At 40.4% G+C, this 14,766-nt stretch overlaps 1 protein-coding gene across 4 annotated transcripts in view; it reads right to left on the reverse strand.

The window, feature by feature from the left end:
* The window catches only part of ACSS2 (acyl-CoA synthetase short chain family member 2), a 74,113-nt gene extending 59,634 nt beyond the window's left edge, over positions 1-14,479 (reverse strand). For 2 of the 4 annotated variants that reach the window (XM_067013260.1, XM_059039121.2), the window contains exons 1-2: positions 14,200-14,472; positions 7,830-8,025 (exon numbers count right to left, since the gene is read on the reverse strand). In XM_067013260.1, the coding sequence (XP_066869361.1) occupies positions 7,830-8,025; positions 14,200-14,377 (374 nt within the window). In that variant the 5' untranslated portion in view covers positions 14,378-14,472. Of the gene's footprint in view, positions 1-7,829; positions 8,026-14,199 lie in introns of all 4 variants that reach the window. The other 2 variants (XM_059039122.2, XM_067013261.1) reach the window with 2 other exon arrangements.
* Between the last annotated feature and the right edge of the window lie 287 nt (positions 14,480-14,766).

The following is a 14,766-nucleotide window of genomic DNA, read 5'->3' on the forward strand; positions in this document are numbered from 1 at the left end:
GATAGGTATTGTGTGAATTCTGTGGTCTTGGTAGTGTTCCAGAATCAGAATGATCACTTATGAGAATTGTTGGGGATGGAGATACTGGAGCTACAACTCCTGCTTTGTACAGGAAGTGTACCTCAAAGGTCTGGGAGTGAGAGTCTCAAATTCTCACAGAGGTTCGAGGTATCAGACGCTAGGGATCATTACCAGTGACCAAACTCTCCCATACCAAATCCAGGAAAAGGGAAAAGGCCCACCTTCAGCTCCAAGCCTTCTGTATTTACTGTTGTAAATGTGAGGCTTCCCTAAGGCAAGAACCCATGCTCCCACCAAACTACCTGCTCTCTTCAAAGGACAAAAGGCCAGTACTGGGTTCCTCCCCTTCCCCCACCCTCTCCTAGCTGCCTTGCCACTGACTGCAGTTCCCTACATTTGTGATAGAAATTCTGAAGGTCAGTGACAGAAGTAACTTTAACAAGTATCCTGTTCACCCCAGACAGTTTACCAGTGAGATAACAGCTCAGAAAAAGGTCATTATCTAAAGCCATTCTCATTAAATATTTACTTAATACACCGGTATAAGAAGTCAGCCCAGACACAAACTCAGGTAGCTGACATGGCTCAGGACACTGAGTCAGGCCTCAAGACAGTCTCCATTTATTACACACTTATTATTACATGTTAGTACATATATTAATGTATAACATATACTATTATTATTATAATACATTTATTATTCATATCCCACCTACTTCCAAAAAGTGACTAGTGACTTGGACAGCACAGCCTACTTGTTTCATTTTTATCACTTTAGGGAGTGGCTCTTTAAGGCATCAAGAGTCTGAAACTCAGGAGAAGTGACAGAAGAATATTAGACATCCACCTTTAACATGAAATCCTCCAGTCCTCCTCCACAATCTGCCCGCCTGATTCAAGTGGAGAAAGACTGTTCCCAGCAATAGTTATTTCTCCACATATCTCCCATTAGTTTAAAGTGTTTATGCTAAAGTGTTCATATTACCAGACAAGGGGATCAGATTCTCTTCCTCAGCTTCTTCATCCCTTCTAAAATCCTCCTCTTCTTTCATCATCTCAACAGAAGCCCAGCCTGCCTACTGAGTCACCATAGAGTCACTACAGGTTGCAACAGAACTTCTAAAAATGACTTCCTCTTCAGAAATAATCATAGAATCCTGAAACATCAGTGTCAGAAGGGACCTTGCAGAGTATCAGTAGTTCATCTCCCACCACTCCCACAAAGGGAAGGCCCAGAGAGGGGAAGAGAATAATGGTCTGAATGGTCTGAGGCCATCTTCTTTCTCAAATGAGTGTTTTTCCTTAGCAAGTACAGTTGACCCTAGAACAACATAGGGGTTAATCTGCACATAACTTACCGTTGCCTCTCCATATCCTTGATTCCTCCATATCTGCTGATTTAACCAACCACAGACCATGCAGTACTGTAGTATTTACTGTTGAAAAATATCTGCGTATAAGTGGACCCATGCAGTTCAAACCCACATTGTTCAAGGGTCAAATGGTATATTTGAATAAGTAAATACACTATTGTGAAACCAGTGGAGATACAGATGGAGGACAAAAAAGTCCCTCCCTTCCCATAGTGATCACCTAGTTCACTGAACTAGTGATCAACTAGTGATCATCTAGTTCACTGAAATGAACTCCAGAACATGGACCTAGATAATTAACAGAGTCCTTGGACATGAATGCTAAGACAACACACTCTAGGGCTCTGGTTTTCCATGTCACCTTGACAATCTTCTTGTCAGACCATGGGCTTATCTCAGCTTCCCAACCATCCCCACCTCCTCAAATACACACACTCACACATACCCCACCAGGATCTGGAGAGTTCTAAATATCATATTTTGGAATTCATACTCAGGAACATACAGGGATCCTGAGAGCAAAGCTTCTGTCCTAAAGTCACCTGCTTCTCAGAAGTTTCTAAGGAAGGACTGAATAATAGTCAGAGCCTGTGGAGAGATAATTCAATGATTTCAGCTGAGGTCGAAGGGGGAGATGGTATAGAGATAATGATAGCCATAGGCAACCCAAAGCAAAAAGTAGAAGGAATGGACTATACCAAATATTTGGGGCTTTGGAGATTGGGTTCCTCTCCCGGAATAACCTAGAGACTGAGCAGCTCATATAAAGCACCAGAATAACAGCCATCAACCACTCTTTCCACCCACTCCCCATAATCTCCCACTGTTTATTTAATCCTCCAATCTCCCATTGCCAGCATCCCTTTAACTCCTTGAGCTACCTCTAATATCTCTCACTATCTCTCCCTGAATGACCTTTCTAATAACTTTGTTACCGATTTCCTTCTCACACGTATACACATAAACCCCCACTAACACTTCTACCTGCCATGTTAGGGAGAAGAAAGTGCAAGAGAGGTTAAAACCAAAGTCTTGAGGGCAAATTTAGCCTCTGGATCAGATGACTGTGTGCCTCTGAAAGAGGTAAAGTGTTATATAGACTAAGGGGACCCTTGATTCTTCTCTCTCACTTTCTCTGTCTGTGCCCCCACCATCTACACACTGAGTTACCTATGTTGGTTTCTTTCCTCTAAATTACTCGAACATTTCATTGTTCAATTCCATTCCCACCAGCAATATCCCAGTTCAGGATTCTCTACCTTGAATAACAAAACTCTCAGTTTGGGCTTCCCGGGTGGCGCAGTGGTCGAGAGTCCGCCTGCCGATGCAGGGGACACGGGTTCGTGCCCCGGTCCGGGAAGATCCCACGTGCCGCGGAGCGGCTAGGCCCATGAGCCACGGCCGCTGAGCCTGCACGTCCGGAGCCTGTGCTCCGCAATGGGAGAGGCCACAACAGCGAGAGGCCCACATTCCGCAAAAAAACCCCACAAAACACAAAACTCTCAGTTCTCTGACTTTCCACTCTCACTTCCATATGAATCCAGATTAATCTTCTTAAACCCAGCTGTGACTGCATCATTCCCCTGCATAAAATCTTTTCATAGGTCTCCAAAATTAGTCAAGATGTCCCTTTCCTGGACCTCATCCACTGCTGAAGATAACCTTGACTCCTCTCTCTCACTCCTCAAATCCAATCCAAGTCAGCAAATTCCATGGGCTCTTCACTCAAAATAGATCCAGATTTTGACCACTTTTAACCACCTTCAAGCTACTACTAAAGTCTAAATCACCATCGTTATTCAGCTGGATTTCTATAATAGCCTCATAATTGATCTCCATGCTTCTATTCTTGCCCTTCTACAGTCTATTCTCAACACAAAGACAGATTCTAAACATAAGTCAAATCATTTTCACTTCAGTGCTCAAGATTGTCCACTGGTTCCCCATTTCACTGTGAATAAAACCCAAACGTCTTTCAAGGTTCTATACAATCTAGTGTCCTGCTGACCTCATTCCCTACTACTCTGTTTTTCTAGCTAATACTGCTTCAGCTACACTAACTTCCTAGCTAGTATTCAAATGCCCCAGGTAGCAGAACACTCCCATTTCAGGGCCTTTACACTTGCTCTTCCATGTACCTGGAATATTTCCCTTTCCCAACCCAGCTATGGGCATAACACTCTCCATTTCCTTCATATCTCTGCTCAAATATCACCTTTATCAGAGAGTGCTTCCCTTATCAATCCCCATTCTTCATTGTCATTCCTTTTTCCTTAAACTGCTTTGTATTTTTCTATAGCACTTATCACTACCTGTCACATATTTATTGGTTGGTTTATTGTCTGTCTCCTTAAGCTGGAATATAACCTCCATGAGGGCAGAGAGTTTGTCTGTTTGTTCAGAATACTTCCTGGAACATAGTAAGTTCTTAATAAGTATTGAATGAATAAATTGTTCCCTACATAAACCCTTTACTCTAGACAGACTTGGTCATCTCACTGTCCCAATATAATAATAATGGCAGCTAATATTTGAGTGCTTTCAATGTGCCAGAAATTGGACGCATGGGTTTGTTATCCTTTTTAATCCTGTTCAGTTGACAACTCCATGAGATAAAAATTATTTTTATCCACATTTCACCATTGAGAAAACTGAGGCTCAAAGAGGTTAAGTAACTTGTGCAAAATCATAAAGCTAGTTAGTGGCAGAAACAGGACTCAAATTAGGTTAGTCTGACACCAAAACACATTCTCCTAATTTTATGTTATACTGCCTCCCTGCAATGCTTTCTCCCTTCTGTGAACTATTTGTAAAAGTGGCTCTTTGCAATTTGACCCATAAATGCTTTCAGGCTGTTTCACGTAGGCCTGTCTGGTCTTCCCCAATAGAATGTAAATCTATTTTACATTCATTAAAGGGTCTGGGCCATTTAAACCTGAGGACACCATTTATTTTACATTTTTAAGCAAATTAATTTAAAGTTAATTTAACTAATATGACTAATTTCTCTTTTCACTGGTCACAGCTAAATACTGCACAGCTAGAATAATGAAGTACTGTTGACCCCTGAACAACACGGGTTTGAAATGCATGAATACATTTATATGCAGACTTTTTTCAATTGTAAATACTACAGTACTATGTGATCCACTTTTGGCTGAATCTGCGAATGTGGAACCTCGGATACAGAGGCTATGGAGGGCCAGCTATAAATTACATGCAGCTTGGATTGTGCAAGGGTTGGCACCTCTAACCCTCGAGTTGTTCAAGGGTCCACTGTAGTATCATATGGTAAAAAGAGAAGTTGACTAGGAGTGAGGATATCTGGAGATTAGTCTCAGCTCTGTCTCCAAGCAGGTTTATCACCCTTAAGCAAATCACTTAGCTTCTCTGATCCTTAATCTACCCATCTGTAAAGAGAGCTGGCCTAGATGGACTCTAAAACAGTCACTTCAAATTCTAAAAATACTGTTCTTCCATGAGTATTTACAATATGTCAAGCCAAAAGTAAAAGGCCAAATTCTTCCTTAATATTGTTCTATTTTGGCTTATTGGAATACTTTCCTAAGAGCACTATTTCCTTTGCGGATTATTTCAGTTATGTATGTAAGATATGCCCTAAAACAAGAAGTGACCTACAAATGTGGTTTTCTAATGCCATTATAGCTATCTAAATGCTTAGGTTGAAAAGAAAGTCATACTATGGCTCCATAAGAAGTATATCAACTGGAGCAAATCACTGAAAAGATGTCACTTTAAAAGCATTAATAGAAATTAGAGTGGGAAGAAGGTGGGCTCCAAGACAAAGGACAAAGGAGAAAAACAACACTTCAGAGAATAAATTATATGATAGAGAGTTTGAAAAAAAATTGAGTATATGATAAAGGCAAATAGTGCAAGAAAAATGGCAGGCGACTTTTAACTTCTCTGAAAAGAAAATCTTTACATAAAAGGAAGTGCAACTGTGACAGATTATTCTAACATAAACATTGATTTTTAAATTAACTAAAAAACAGAAGTATAATTATATTGAGAAGATAAGAGAAGGAAGCTGGAGGAGTATACAAATACTGAATTCTCATCTATCATAAAAGGAAGTCAATACTTTCTAAAAAAAAAGATGAAGAAATAGCAGTGTAAGCATATTATTTTTAAAATATGGAGGTAAAAAAAGGGAAGTAACCAAGTATCTGGCATGTTTGCACTTTACTTTCTTTTAACAAATGTGATTTATTTGTAGCTTGAGAATTAAATAATAATGGCCAGTGTGGTACTTGTCTCCACTCTTCTTACCCTTGTACCATAACACCTAACATAGGGCTGTGTACCCAATATCTTTAAAAATTCTTATTGGTTACGTGACCAATGTAAAAATGGAGTGAAAATGTCTTGTTATAGAGGTACAGAATTTTGCACTGGAAGTAAATGTAGAGATTATATAATCGAGTGCTTCCCAAATTGGTGTTCCATGGAATACTGCTTCTTTTGATGTTAATAGCATGCTGTAAAATGTGTTTGGGGCTCAAATAAACTTTAGAATTCCCATGTCAAAATTAATCAGGTGTCTTAATGTAGGACTTCTTGGAGTCTTTACTATATTAATATACATTGGGAATCCCACAAAGGTAATTTATTATGTAGTGCTTCTCAGTCTCATTTGTTTCATGAATCAAGAAGCCCCTGCTAATGTCTAGTAGTTAGTGAATGGTTCCTAGACCATTCTTGGGAGAACACTGATCTAATCTACTCCTTTCATTTTACAAATGTGGAGACAGGCTCTGTTCAGGTATGGATGGTAGGGGAAACTAAAAAGAAGGGCCTCAGCATTCTGCAGCAATATCCAGTGATTGGATAACTCTGGCCTGTGTTTTTCAGTCTTTCATCTTGCACTTGAATTATTTCAAACCAGGCAACAAATTTAGACAAAAGCATCTCCTCTGCAAATCTTTAAAGGTTTTTTTGATCCCTAAGGAACCTAGGAGGTGGGCCCAAGTATCAGCTGGAGCTCAAGCATAAAGTCCCAGGGCAGGAGCTAAACAAAGTCTCAACAGGCATAATAGGCCATGACTTTCAGTGGCAAAGTGACCCCAAACTGAACAATGGTAATGTGATAACAGACCACTCACATCTGTACGTTGTTTCCCAATGAACAAATAAATGCTTTTACAATATCATATTTGATTCTCATAACAATCTAGTGATAAAGACAAGGGTAGAATTATTACCCCCACTTTATGAATGAGGAAACTGACTTTCAGAGAGTTAAATGCCTTGCCTAGGGTTACACAGCAAGTGAATGGCACAGTTGGAATAAGAATCTGAGTTTCCTATCTCTCAGGTTAGGGCTTTTCTCAATATATCACACAAGCTGGGCAAATTTTTACTGACCACCAATCTAATTCTTCCATGAAATATCAACGTGCTCCTATTGGCTTACTTAAAAAGAAACAGATCAATTCCCAAAGTGCTCATGGTTGGTGGCAGAAGCAACATTCCAATAACTAGAACTTCAAGATCCTATTTCAGGTTCAGTTTTGTAACACCTCCTCTAAGCTATGTTGCTAGGAGAAGGGGAGGGGTCTCAGTTTCAGCTGGGGAGGCAGTGTGGCCTAGTGTTAAAAGCAAGGAATCAGACAGACTTGGGTTTGAATCCTGGCTCTACCAGTTACTCATGCTATGACCTTATTCACTATGAAGGACAGATGTGTGCTTCATTTCTTCAGCTATAAAATGGAGCAAAGAATACCTACTTTGCAAAGCTAAGTTGGGAGGCTAGTATAAGAAATTAAAAGGATAGTACAGTGTCATGGTTAAGAGTATAAACTCTGGAATTGTGGTATCGGGGTTTGAATCTTAGCCCTGCTTCTTACTAGTTGTATGACTTCAGATAAGTCATTTATCTACATCTCAGAATTTCAGTTTTCACATATGTAAAATGAGGAAAATAATGTATTCTTAGTTGCTGTGAGCATCAAATACGATAATATTTGCTAAGCACTTGAGCACAGTGTCTGGCATATAGCTCAATCAAAGGTAATGATGGTAACAGTGGTAGTGGTAGTGAAAAATCCAATATCCATTTTTCTCCCAAAGCAAGAATGAGAAAGAAAGCTACTTAGTACTGTTTGCTTCCATTTACCCTCTCACCTTGTTCCTCTCCAAGTTGAGAACACTAGACTAGAAGTCAGGACACTTGGTTTTGAATGTCATTTCTGTCACATTCTAGTTATGTGATTTTAGGGAAGCCATTTAACTTACTTGAGGTATTTTTCCTCACCTGAGACATTAAGTTAAGATACTTTGCTTATTCTTCTGGGTTGTTGTAAGCATCAAATGAATTCATGGATTTTTAAGGTACTTTGTGAACTATAAAACACTATATAAATGTGAGGATGACTTTTGATCTGCCACAGGCTATAAAATAGATGTTTTTACCAGTAAAAAGCAACTTTATCGCCAAGTTTTTTCTCGTAGACAATTCGATCCAGTACATTGTAGCAGATGTTGGTAGTTGCTCCTTTCATCCACTCAATAAAGATTTTCCCTTTAGTCGCATCAAAGTTGTACTGGAGGAATGGACCAGGACATGGGGTCTTCCAGTAAAATTCCTTGGCAATGTCTCCCCAAAACTCTGCAACAGAAAAGGAAGCCCAGACATCACTTAGCTTCTCAGACATATTTATCCTCAGGTGGCTTACCAGTCTATGCACAGGACCAAGTCACAACTTCTCTGCCCTGTACTCTAGGACCTACCACCTGGGTCCCTCCTCTACCTACCTATCAAATCTTAACACCCACTACACTCCTAAACCACCTTCTATTCCCATGGGCTGAATCTTGACTCAAATGTCTTCCCTCCCTTCTCAAAATTGCCACTCCATTTTTCACCATCTATTTAAATTGTAGCCACAATGCCTAGCACATTGTAGTCAATCAGTAACTTTTTAAATGAACTAATTAGTGGAAGGAAGAAATCCTTTACCCATAGAGCTTTCCACGACATAGGAGGCTTAATTTGTTCATTCACTCTCAGCAATTATTTAATGAGCATCTCTTTCTCCTACTACTACTTGCCCAAGTGTTACTTGCTAAGTGCCAGTTGCTTTAAGCTCCTTAAACGCATTATCTTATTTAGTTCTTACTACAACCCTAGGAGGTAGGCCTTATTTTCATTCTTATTTTATTGATTTGAAAATGGAGGCTCAGAGAGGTTAAATAATTTGCCCAAGGTTATACATTTACTAAATCACCATTTGAACTGCCCTGAGGAAGACATTGTTGTTAAAATCTGAAAGATGAATAGGAGTTTTTCTCCACTCCCCCACCAAGAAAGACATTACTATGGGACAGAAAAGAACCAAGGGTATGTTAAGAGGAACTCCCTTAGGCCAAAGCACTGAGAATTACAGAAAGAATAGCAGGAATTGATGCATAAACTGGGCAGATAACACAATCCTTCTAAGCATAAGGAATTGGCTATTTACCCTAAGAGCAAAGGAAAGCCATCATAGGAGTTTAATCAGGAGGACATGATCAGATTTATAATCTTGAAATATTTTCCTGGCTACTTTGGAGAAAAGGTGCTCAACAAGTTAAACATACAACTGCAGAACACCTAGGATAATCTCAGTACTGGATCAGGAGCTAGAGGAGAGAGAGACACTTAGAACCATAACAATGGAAGGAACTTTAGAGGTTATCACCCCCTCATTTTACTGATAAGAAATCAAATTTATAGAGGTAAAGTGACTTGTTCAAGCTTAGATGATTTAGTTTATATAATCTGATTAAAGAGATAAGACTAACAAAATATTTTTGAATATACAAGACAGAATATAATTGAACGCTAAATCACATGGAATACAACTTGCAATGAATCAAAGAAATCCAAATTAAATCAACCCCAAGGTGCCATTATATGCCAATAAAACTAGCAAAGACTAAAAGAAAGATTAAAGTCAATGCCTGAGTGGCCCTAGAAAACAGATACTCTTATATATGATAACAGCATTATAAGAAATTAGCACAATTTACTGAACAGCAGGGCAATGCCTGACAAGAATCATAACATTTTTAATACCCTTTCATTTGGTAACTTAACTTTGGGGAACCCACTCTAAGAAAATAATACCAAAGGAAAAAAAGAGATTACTCAAGAGATGTTTATACTAACATTATTTATAATAGTGAAACTAGAAACAACCCTAAAGCCCAATAATGAAAAAACTGATAAAAACTAGCAATACTGGTAGTGATAACAACAGAATACTACATGGCCATTAAAAAGGGAACAAATGGGTCTAACTCTAAAGTCCATGTTGTTACAACTACACTGAGCATGTGTGTATACTCAAAAATATTTTAAAGTGATAATTAGTAGGCATAAACTATGTAAAACTATATATGAACCACATTTATGTTCACCAACAAGGAGTGAAGAAAACTGAGTTTTATGATCACTTAGGTTTTTTTGTTTTGCTTTGCTTTGTTTTGTTTTGTTTTTTGGCCACGCCACGCTGCATATGGGATCTTAGCTCCCCAACCAGGGATCAAACCCGTGGGCCCTGCAGTGGAAGCTCAGAGTCTTAAACACTGGACCTCCAGGGAAGTCCATGATCACTTAGTTTTTGTTTTTGTTTTTTTCTGGTGGAGCTGTTGAACTCTGGATGATGTTTCTTTGGCACATATTCTAAGTACTGAAGAAGTTTAGAAGAGGAAAAGATGAAAATCGTCTGGGATGATCAGGGAATGCTCTGTGGAATTGTTGGGGTTTGACTAGGTAGAGAGGAACAGAAGGGAATGGGCAAAGGCAAGGAGATGGGAAAGGGACTTTTGTGTATCCAGTATATCAACAAGAATGACCTGTTGTAGAATGAGGGGTATATGGTAGGGAGTGGCAGAAGATAAGAATAGAAAGATGGGCGGCTTCCCTGGTGGCTCAGTGGTTGAGAATCCGCCTGCCGATGCAGGGGACACGGGTTCGTGCCCCGGTCCGGGAGGATCCCACATGCCGCGCAGCGGCTGGGCCCATGAGCCATGGCCGCTGAGCCTGCGCGTCCGGAGCCTGTGCTCCGCAACGCGAGACGCCACAACAGTGAGAGGCCCGCGTACCGCAAAAAAAAAAAAAAAAAAAAAAAAAAGAATAGAAAGGTGGGGTGGGCTAGTTATCCAGAGACTCTGAAAGAAAGGCAGAATTTTAATTTGAAGCTGTAGGAAATAGGGAACTATTTCAAGTTTTTGAAATGACATACGAAAGCAGTGTTTCCATAATATCAGGCTAATAGTGTTTAGATAAATCTAAATCTACCAGAAATACTGGAAATGAGTGAGACTAGTGGAGAGAGAACCAATTAGGAGGCTGCTCCCTTGAATTAAAAGGGTCTACGGGAATGGAAGAAAAGGTAACTTGAGAGAGATTTTGAAAGAGTATTTGACAGAATTTGGTGAAAGGCAGCCTGTGGATCAGGGAAGAGGGACAGCATAGCTATTGGGAGCACAGGTTCTGCAATCAAAACTACCTTGGTTCAAATCACAGCTCCACCACTAAGTACCTGTGTGACCTTGTGCAATTAAGTTAACCTCTCTAAGCTTCAGTTTCCTTCTCCATAAAATGGGGATAATAGTCTCTACATCAAATCAAACAGAATTTGTGCTTAGTAAGCAGTAAGCAATCTATAAATAAATAAGATATACAGACAGATAGGATTTGGGATGGTGCCATTGACAGGGATTAGAAAATTAGGGAGGAAAGCAGGTTTGGAAGGGAAAATTGGTAAATCTGAGTCACAGTCATATTAAATATGGTATAACAACAGGGTGTATCAATAAAATGCTCTACAGACCTACGAAATTTGAGACTAAAGCAAAAGTGAGATCCTGGATACAGAGCTAAATATGTAGAAAAGGAGTTCTTGTAACAGTAATAGCTCACCCCTGGGGAGAAGATATTTGCAAATCATATATCCAATAAGGGGTTAGTATTCAAAATATATAAAGAACTCATACAACTCAACAACAAAAAAACAAACAACCCAATTAAAAAATGAGCATAGGTGCTGAATAGACATTTTTCCAAAGACATACAGATGGGCAACAGGCACATGAAAAAATGTTCAATATTACTAATTATTAGGGAAATGCAAATCAAAACCACAATGAGATATCACCTCCACCCATTTGAATGGCTATTATCAAAAAGGCAAGAAATAACACGTGTTGGAAAGGATATGGAGAGAAGAAACCCTCATATATTGTTGGTGGTAATGTATATTGGTGCAGCCACTTTGGAGTATGGCGATTCCTCAAAAAATTAAGCATAGAACTATTATACAATCCATTATTCCACTTCTGAGTATTTTTCTGAAGAAAACAGAAACACTATTTTGAAAAGATATATGTACTCCTATGTTCATTGTAGTAGTATTTACAATAAATAGCCAAGATATGAAAGCAACCTAAGCGTCTATTGATAGATGAATAATAAAGAAGATGTGATATATAGATATATATTTATTATAGGGATATATGAATATTACTCAACCATAAAAAGAATGAAATCTCACCATTTCAGACAGTTAGACAAAGACAAATACCATATGCTTTCCCTCATATGTGGTATATAAAAAACAAACAAACAAAAATAAATGAACAAACCAAACTACACAAAAACAAACACGTAGATACAGAGAACAGATTAGTGGTTACCAGAGGGGATGATTGGGGAGGGAAAAATGAGTAAAGAGGGTAACTAGATGGTGATGGATGGAAACTAAATTTTTGGTGGTGATCACACTGTAGTGTATACAGAAGTAGAAATATAGCACTGTACACAGGGAACTTAAATAATGTTACCTCAATTTAAAAAAAAAAGCTCACCCCTGGGAAACAGATGAACTCATGACAGGAGAAAATATAGAGAGGGAAGAGAAGTAAAAAGAGGTCTGAGGTAGGAGGGGAGGGACAAATTAGGAGTTTGGGATTAACGTATACACACTACTATATGTAAAATAGATAACCAATAAGGACCTACTGTGTAGCACAGGGAACTATACTCAATATTTTGTAATAACCTATAAGGGAAAGAGTCTGAAAAAGGATATACATAAATAACTGAATGACTTTGCTGTATACTTAAAACTAACACAACATTGTAAATTAACTATACTTCAATTAAAAAAAAAAAAAGAAAGAAAGAAAAGAAAAGAAACATGCTTGGGACATCTAACCTGAAAGTGAACTTAGATTAGGGGGTGAGACTATAGATTAGATCACCTCTCTGAAAGCCAACCAGGCAGTCTCCATTGGAAAAATGAAGATATGATATTATTATAGGACCAGTATATTAATTGGTCTTTATATTTTATTCCTAGAGAATCCCAACAAAAACATGGTGTTATCCCAAGAAATCAGAATCCTGAAGTGGTTGGTGGATACAGGTGTGTGATATAAGTGTGTTTTATGAAAGTTCCACGTGATTGTGTTTTTATTTAAAGATATTGGCTCATTTCCCTATTAAAGGAAGCCTACTGTGAATTCTTTTATAAAGAGTAGAAACTTTTGGCAAGGAAAGAATTACCAACCAGTTGACTCTTTTAAGTGTAATATTTGTCTAAGGTGTGGTATACATTAATGAGCAGAAAGGCACTCTATGTAGGCAAATTCAGTCAATAAATATCTATATGAACACCTTAAAAAAATAAAAGAGGTCTGAGGACTCAAACTTGGACACTGCATGCAGCAATCAAGCACTCTACACTTGATTCATTCTCATCTTGCATTACTCAATAACTGCTTCATCCACTTTGTTCTTACTGTTATCATACTAACCACTATTTAGTGAATGCTACTGTGCATCAGGCACTCTATAATGCACACTTCACTTATTACTCATTTTTGCCCTCAAACGAAACTGTGAGGCAGGTATTATTACCTCTGTCTTATAGATAAAGAAAAGGAATTTCAGACAGGTTTTAAAATCTGCCTAAGACCACACAGTAAATGTGTGGTAGAGCCAGGATCTAAATCTAGATTTTTCTGAGTTTGATTCGGTGGCTCATGCTTGTCCCACTGCCAACATCATGCTGCCTCCCACATCGGCTACAGTTGTGACCCCTAACCCAGCTTGAGGGCACAGGTGGGGAATTTTCCCCACACATTCTTAAAGACATGGAACTACCTATCAGAATTTCTGAGTTATTACAATCTCATCCCTAATTTTTTTTTAAAGACAACGTTTTAGTGACTTGTTCAGTCTTATATGGTCGTTTCCATTGGGATTTCTGAAATACTAAATATAGATCTGAGACTCCATTACTAATTTGGGGACCCCGGGATGGGACCCTACTGCCCCTCAGCAGTGGAGACTAACTCACAGGTTAAAGGTGTCAGGAGGCACTGGGTGGGCTGGTCTGAAAAGCGGCAAAGAAAATTCTCTTTGTGGTCCGCCTCTCCTCAAGGCGCTCTGCGCCCTTAAGAACCCGCCTTTTCACCTGAGGAACTGTTCTCTTCTTAGTACACTTTCACTCTCCTCGTAAAACCTGCATCTCCTCACGAAACCCCCAAGACGCCAAAGAACCCCCCACTTTCTAGGGAACCCTCATTTCTTACAGGACCCTCCTTCTCAGAGAACCCCCCCTCTTCTCCCGGAACCCCTTTTCCGTCTCCTTAAAAGTACCGCAATTCTTCCCTCACAAAACCTCTATCTTCTCACGGACCCCTCAGTTTCCCAAGGGAACCCCCAACTCCTCCCTCTCCTGTGAGCCCCCCCACTTCTCTCCTCCCTGACGTCTCTCAGGCCCGGCCTCACCTCTCGGCTCCTCCAAGGAGCGCCTGTGCAGCTCGCGGTAGCGCTGCAGCGATGGGACGTGCGCGGAACGGCTGACCTCGGGCGGCGGAGACCAACTCCGCGCCCGGCTCCGGGCTCCAGCCTCCTCCCGGACCCCGCTTCCACCGCCGCTCCGGCCCCGCTCCTCGGGAAGCCCCATCACCTCAAGTTCCAAACACCGTAGCAGCCTTGGCGGTCTCAGCGGGCGGCCAGGAGGGGGAAAACAGGCCGACCGAGGGGCGGGGCCTTCAGAGAAGGGGCGGGGCCTGACAGCAGAGGCGTGGCTTAGGCATGTGGCGGGGGGGGCGGCCCGGAGGGGCGGAGCCATGCCTGGTGGAGGCGGGACCAGGGCTAGCAAAGAAACCGATAGGGAAAAGTCGAGCATTGCTTGGGGGATGGGGCGGAGCTGACTTGCGGAAGGGGTGGAACCGCAGCGTGAAAGCAGAAGGGGAGGGGCCAGGCGTGACGGGAGAGAGGGTGGGCCCATGGAGTGACGGGGAGTGGCGAGGCTGGCTGTGACAGGAGAGGAGGCAGGACCATGGAGTGACC

The sequence above is a fragment of the Kogia breviceps genome, chromosome 14 (genome assembly GCF_026419965.1).
Source record: "Kogia breviceps isolate mKogBre1 chromosome 14, mKogBre1 haplotype 1, whole genome shotgun sequence".
Classification (NCBI taxonomy): Eukaryota; Metazoa; Chordata; class Mammalia; order Artiodactyla; family Physeteridae; genus Kogia; species Kogia breviceps.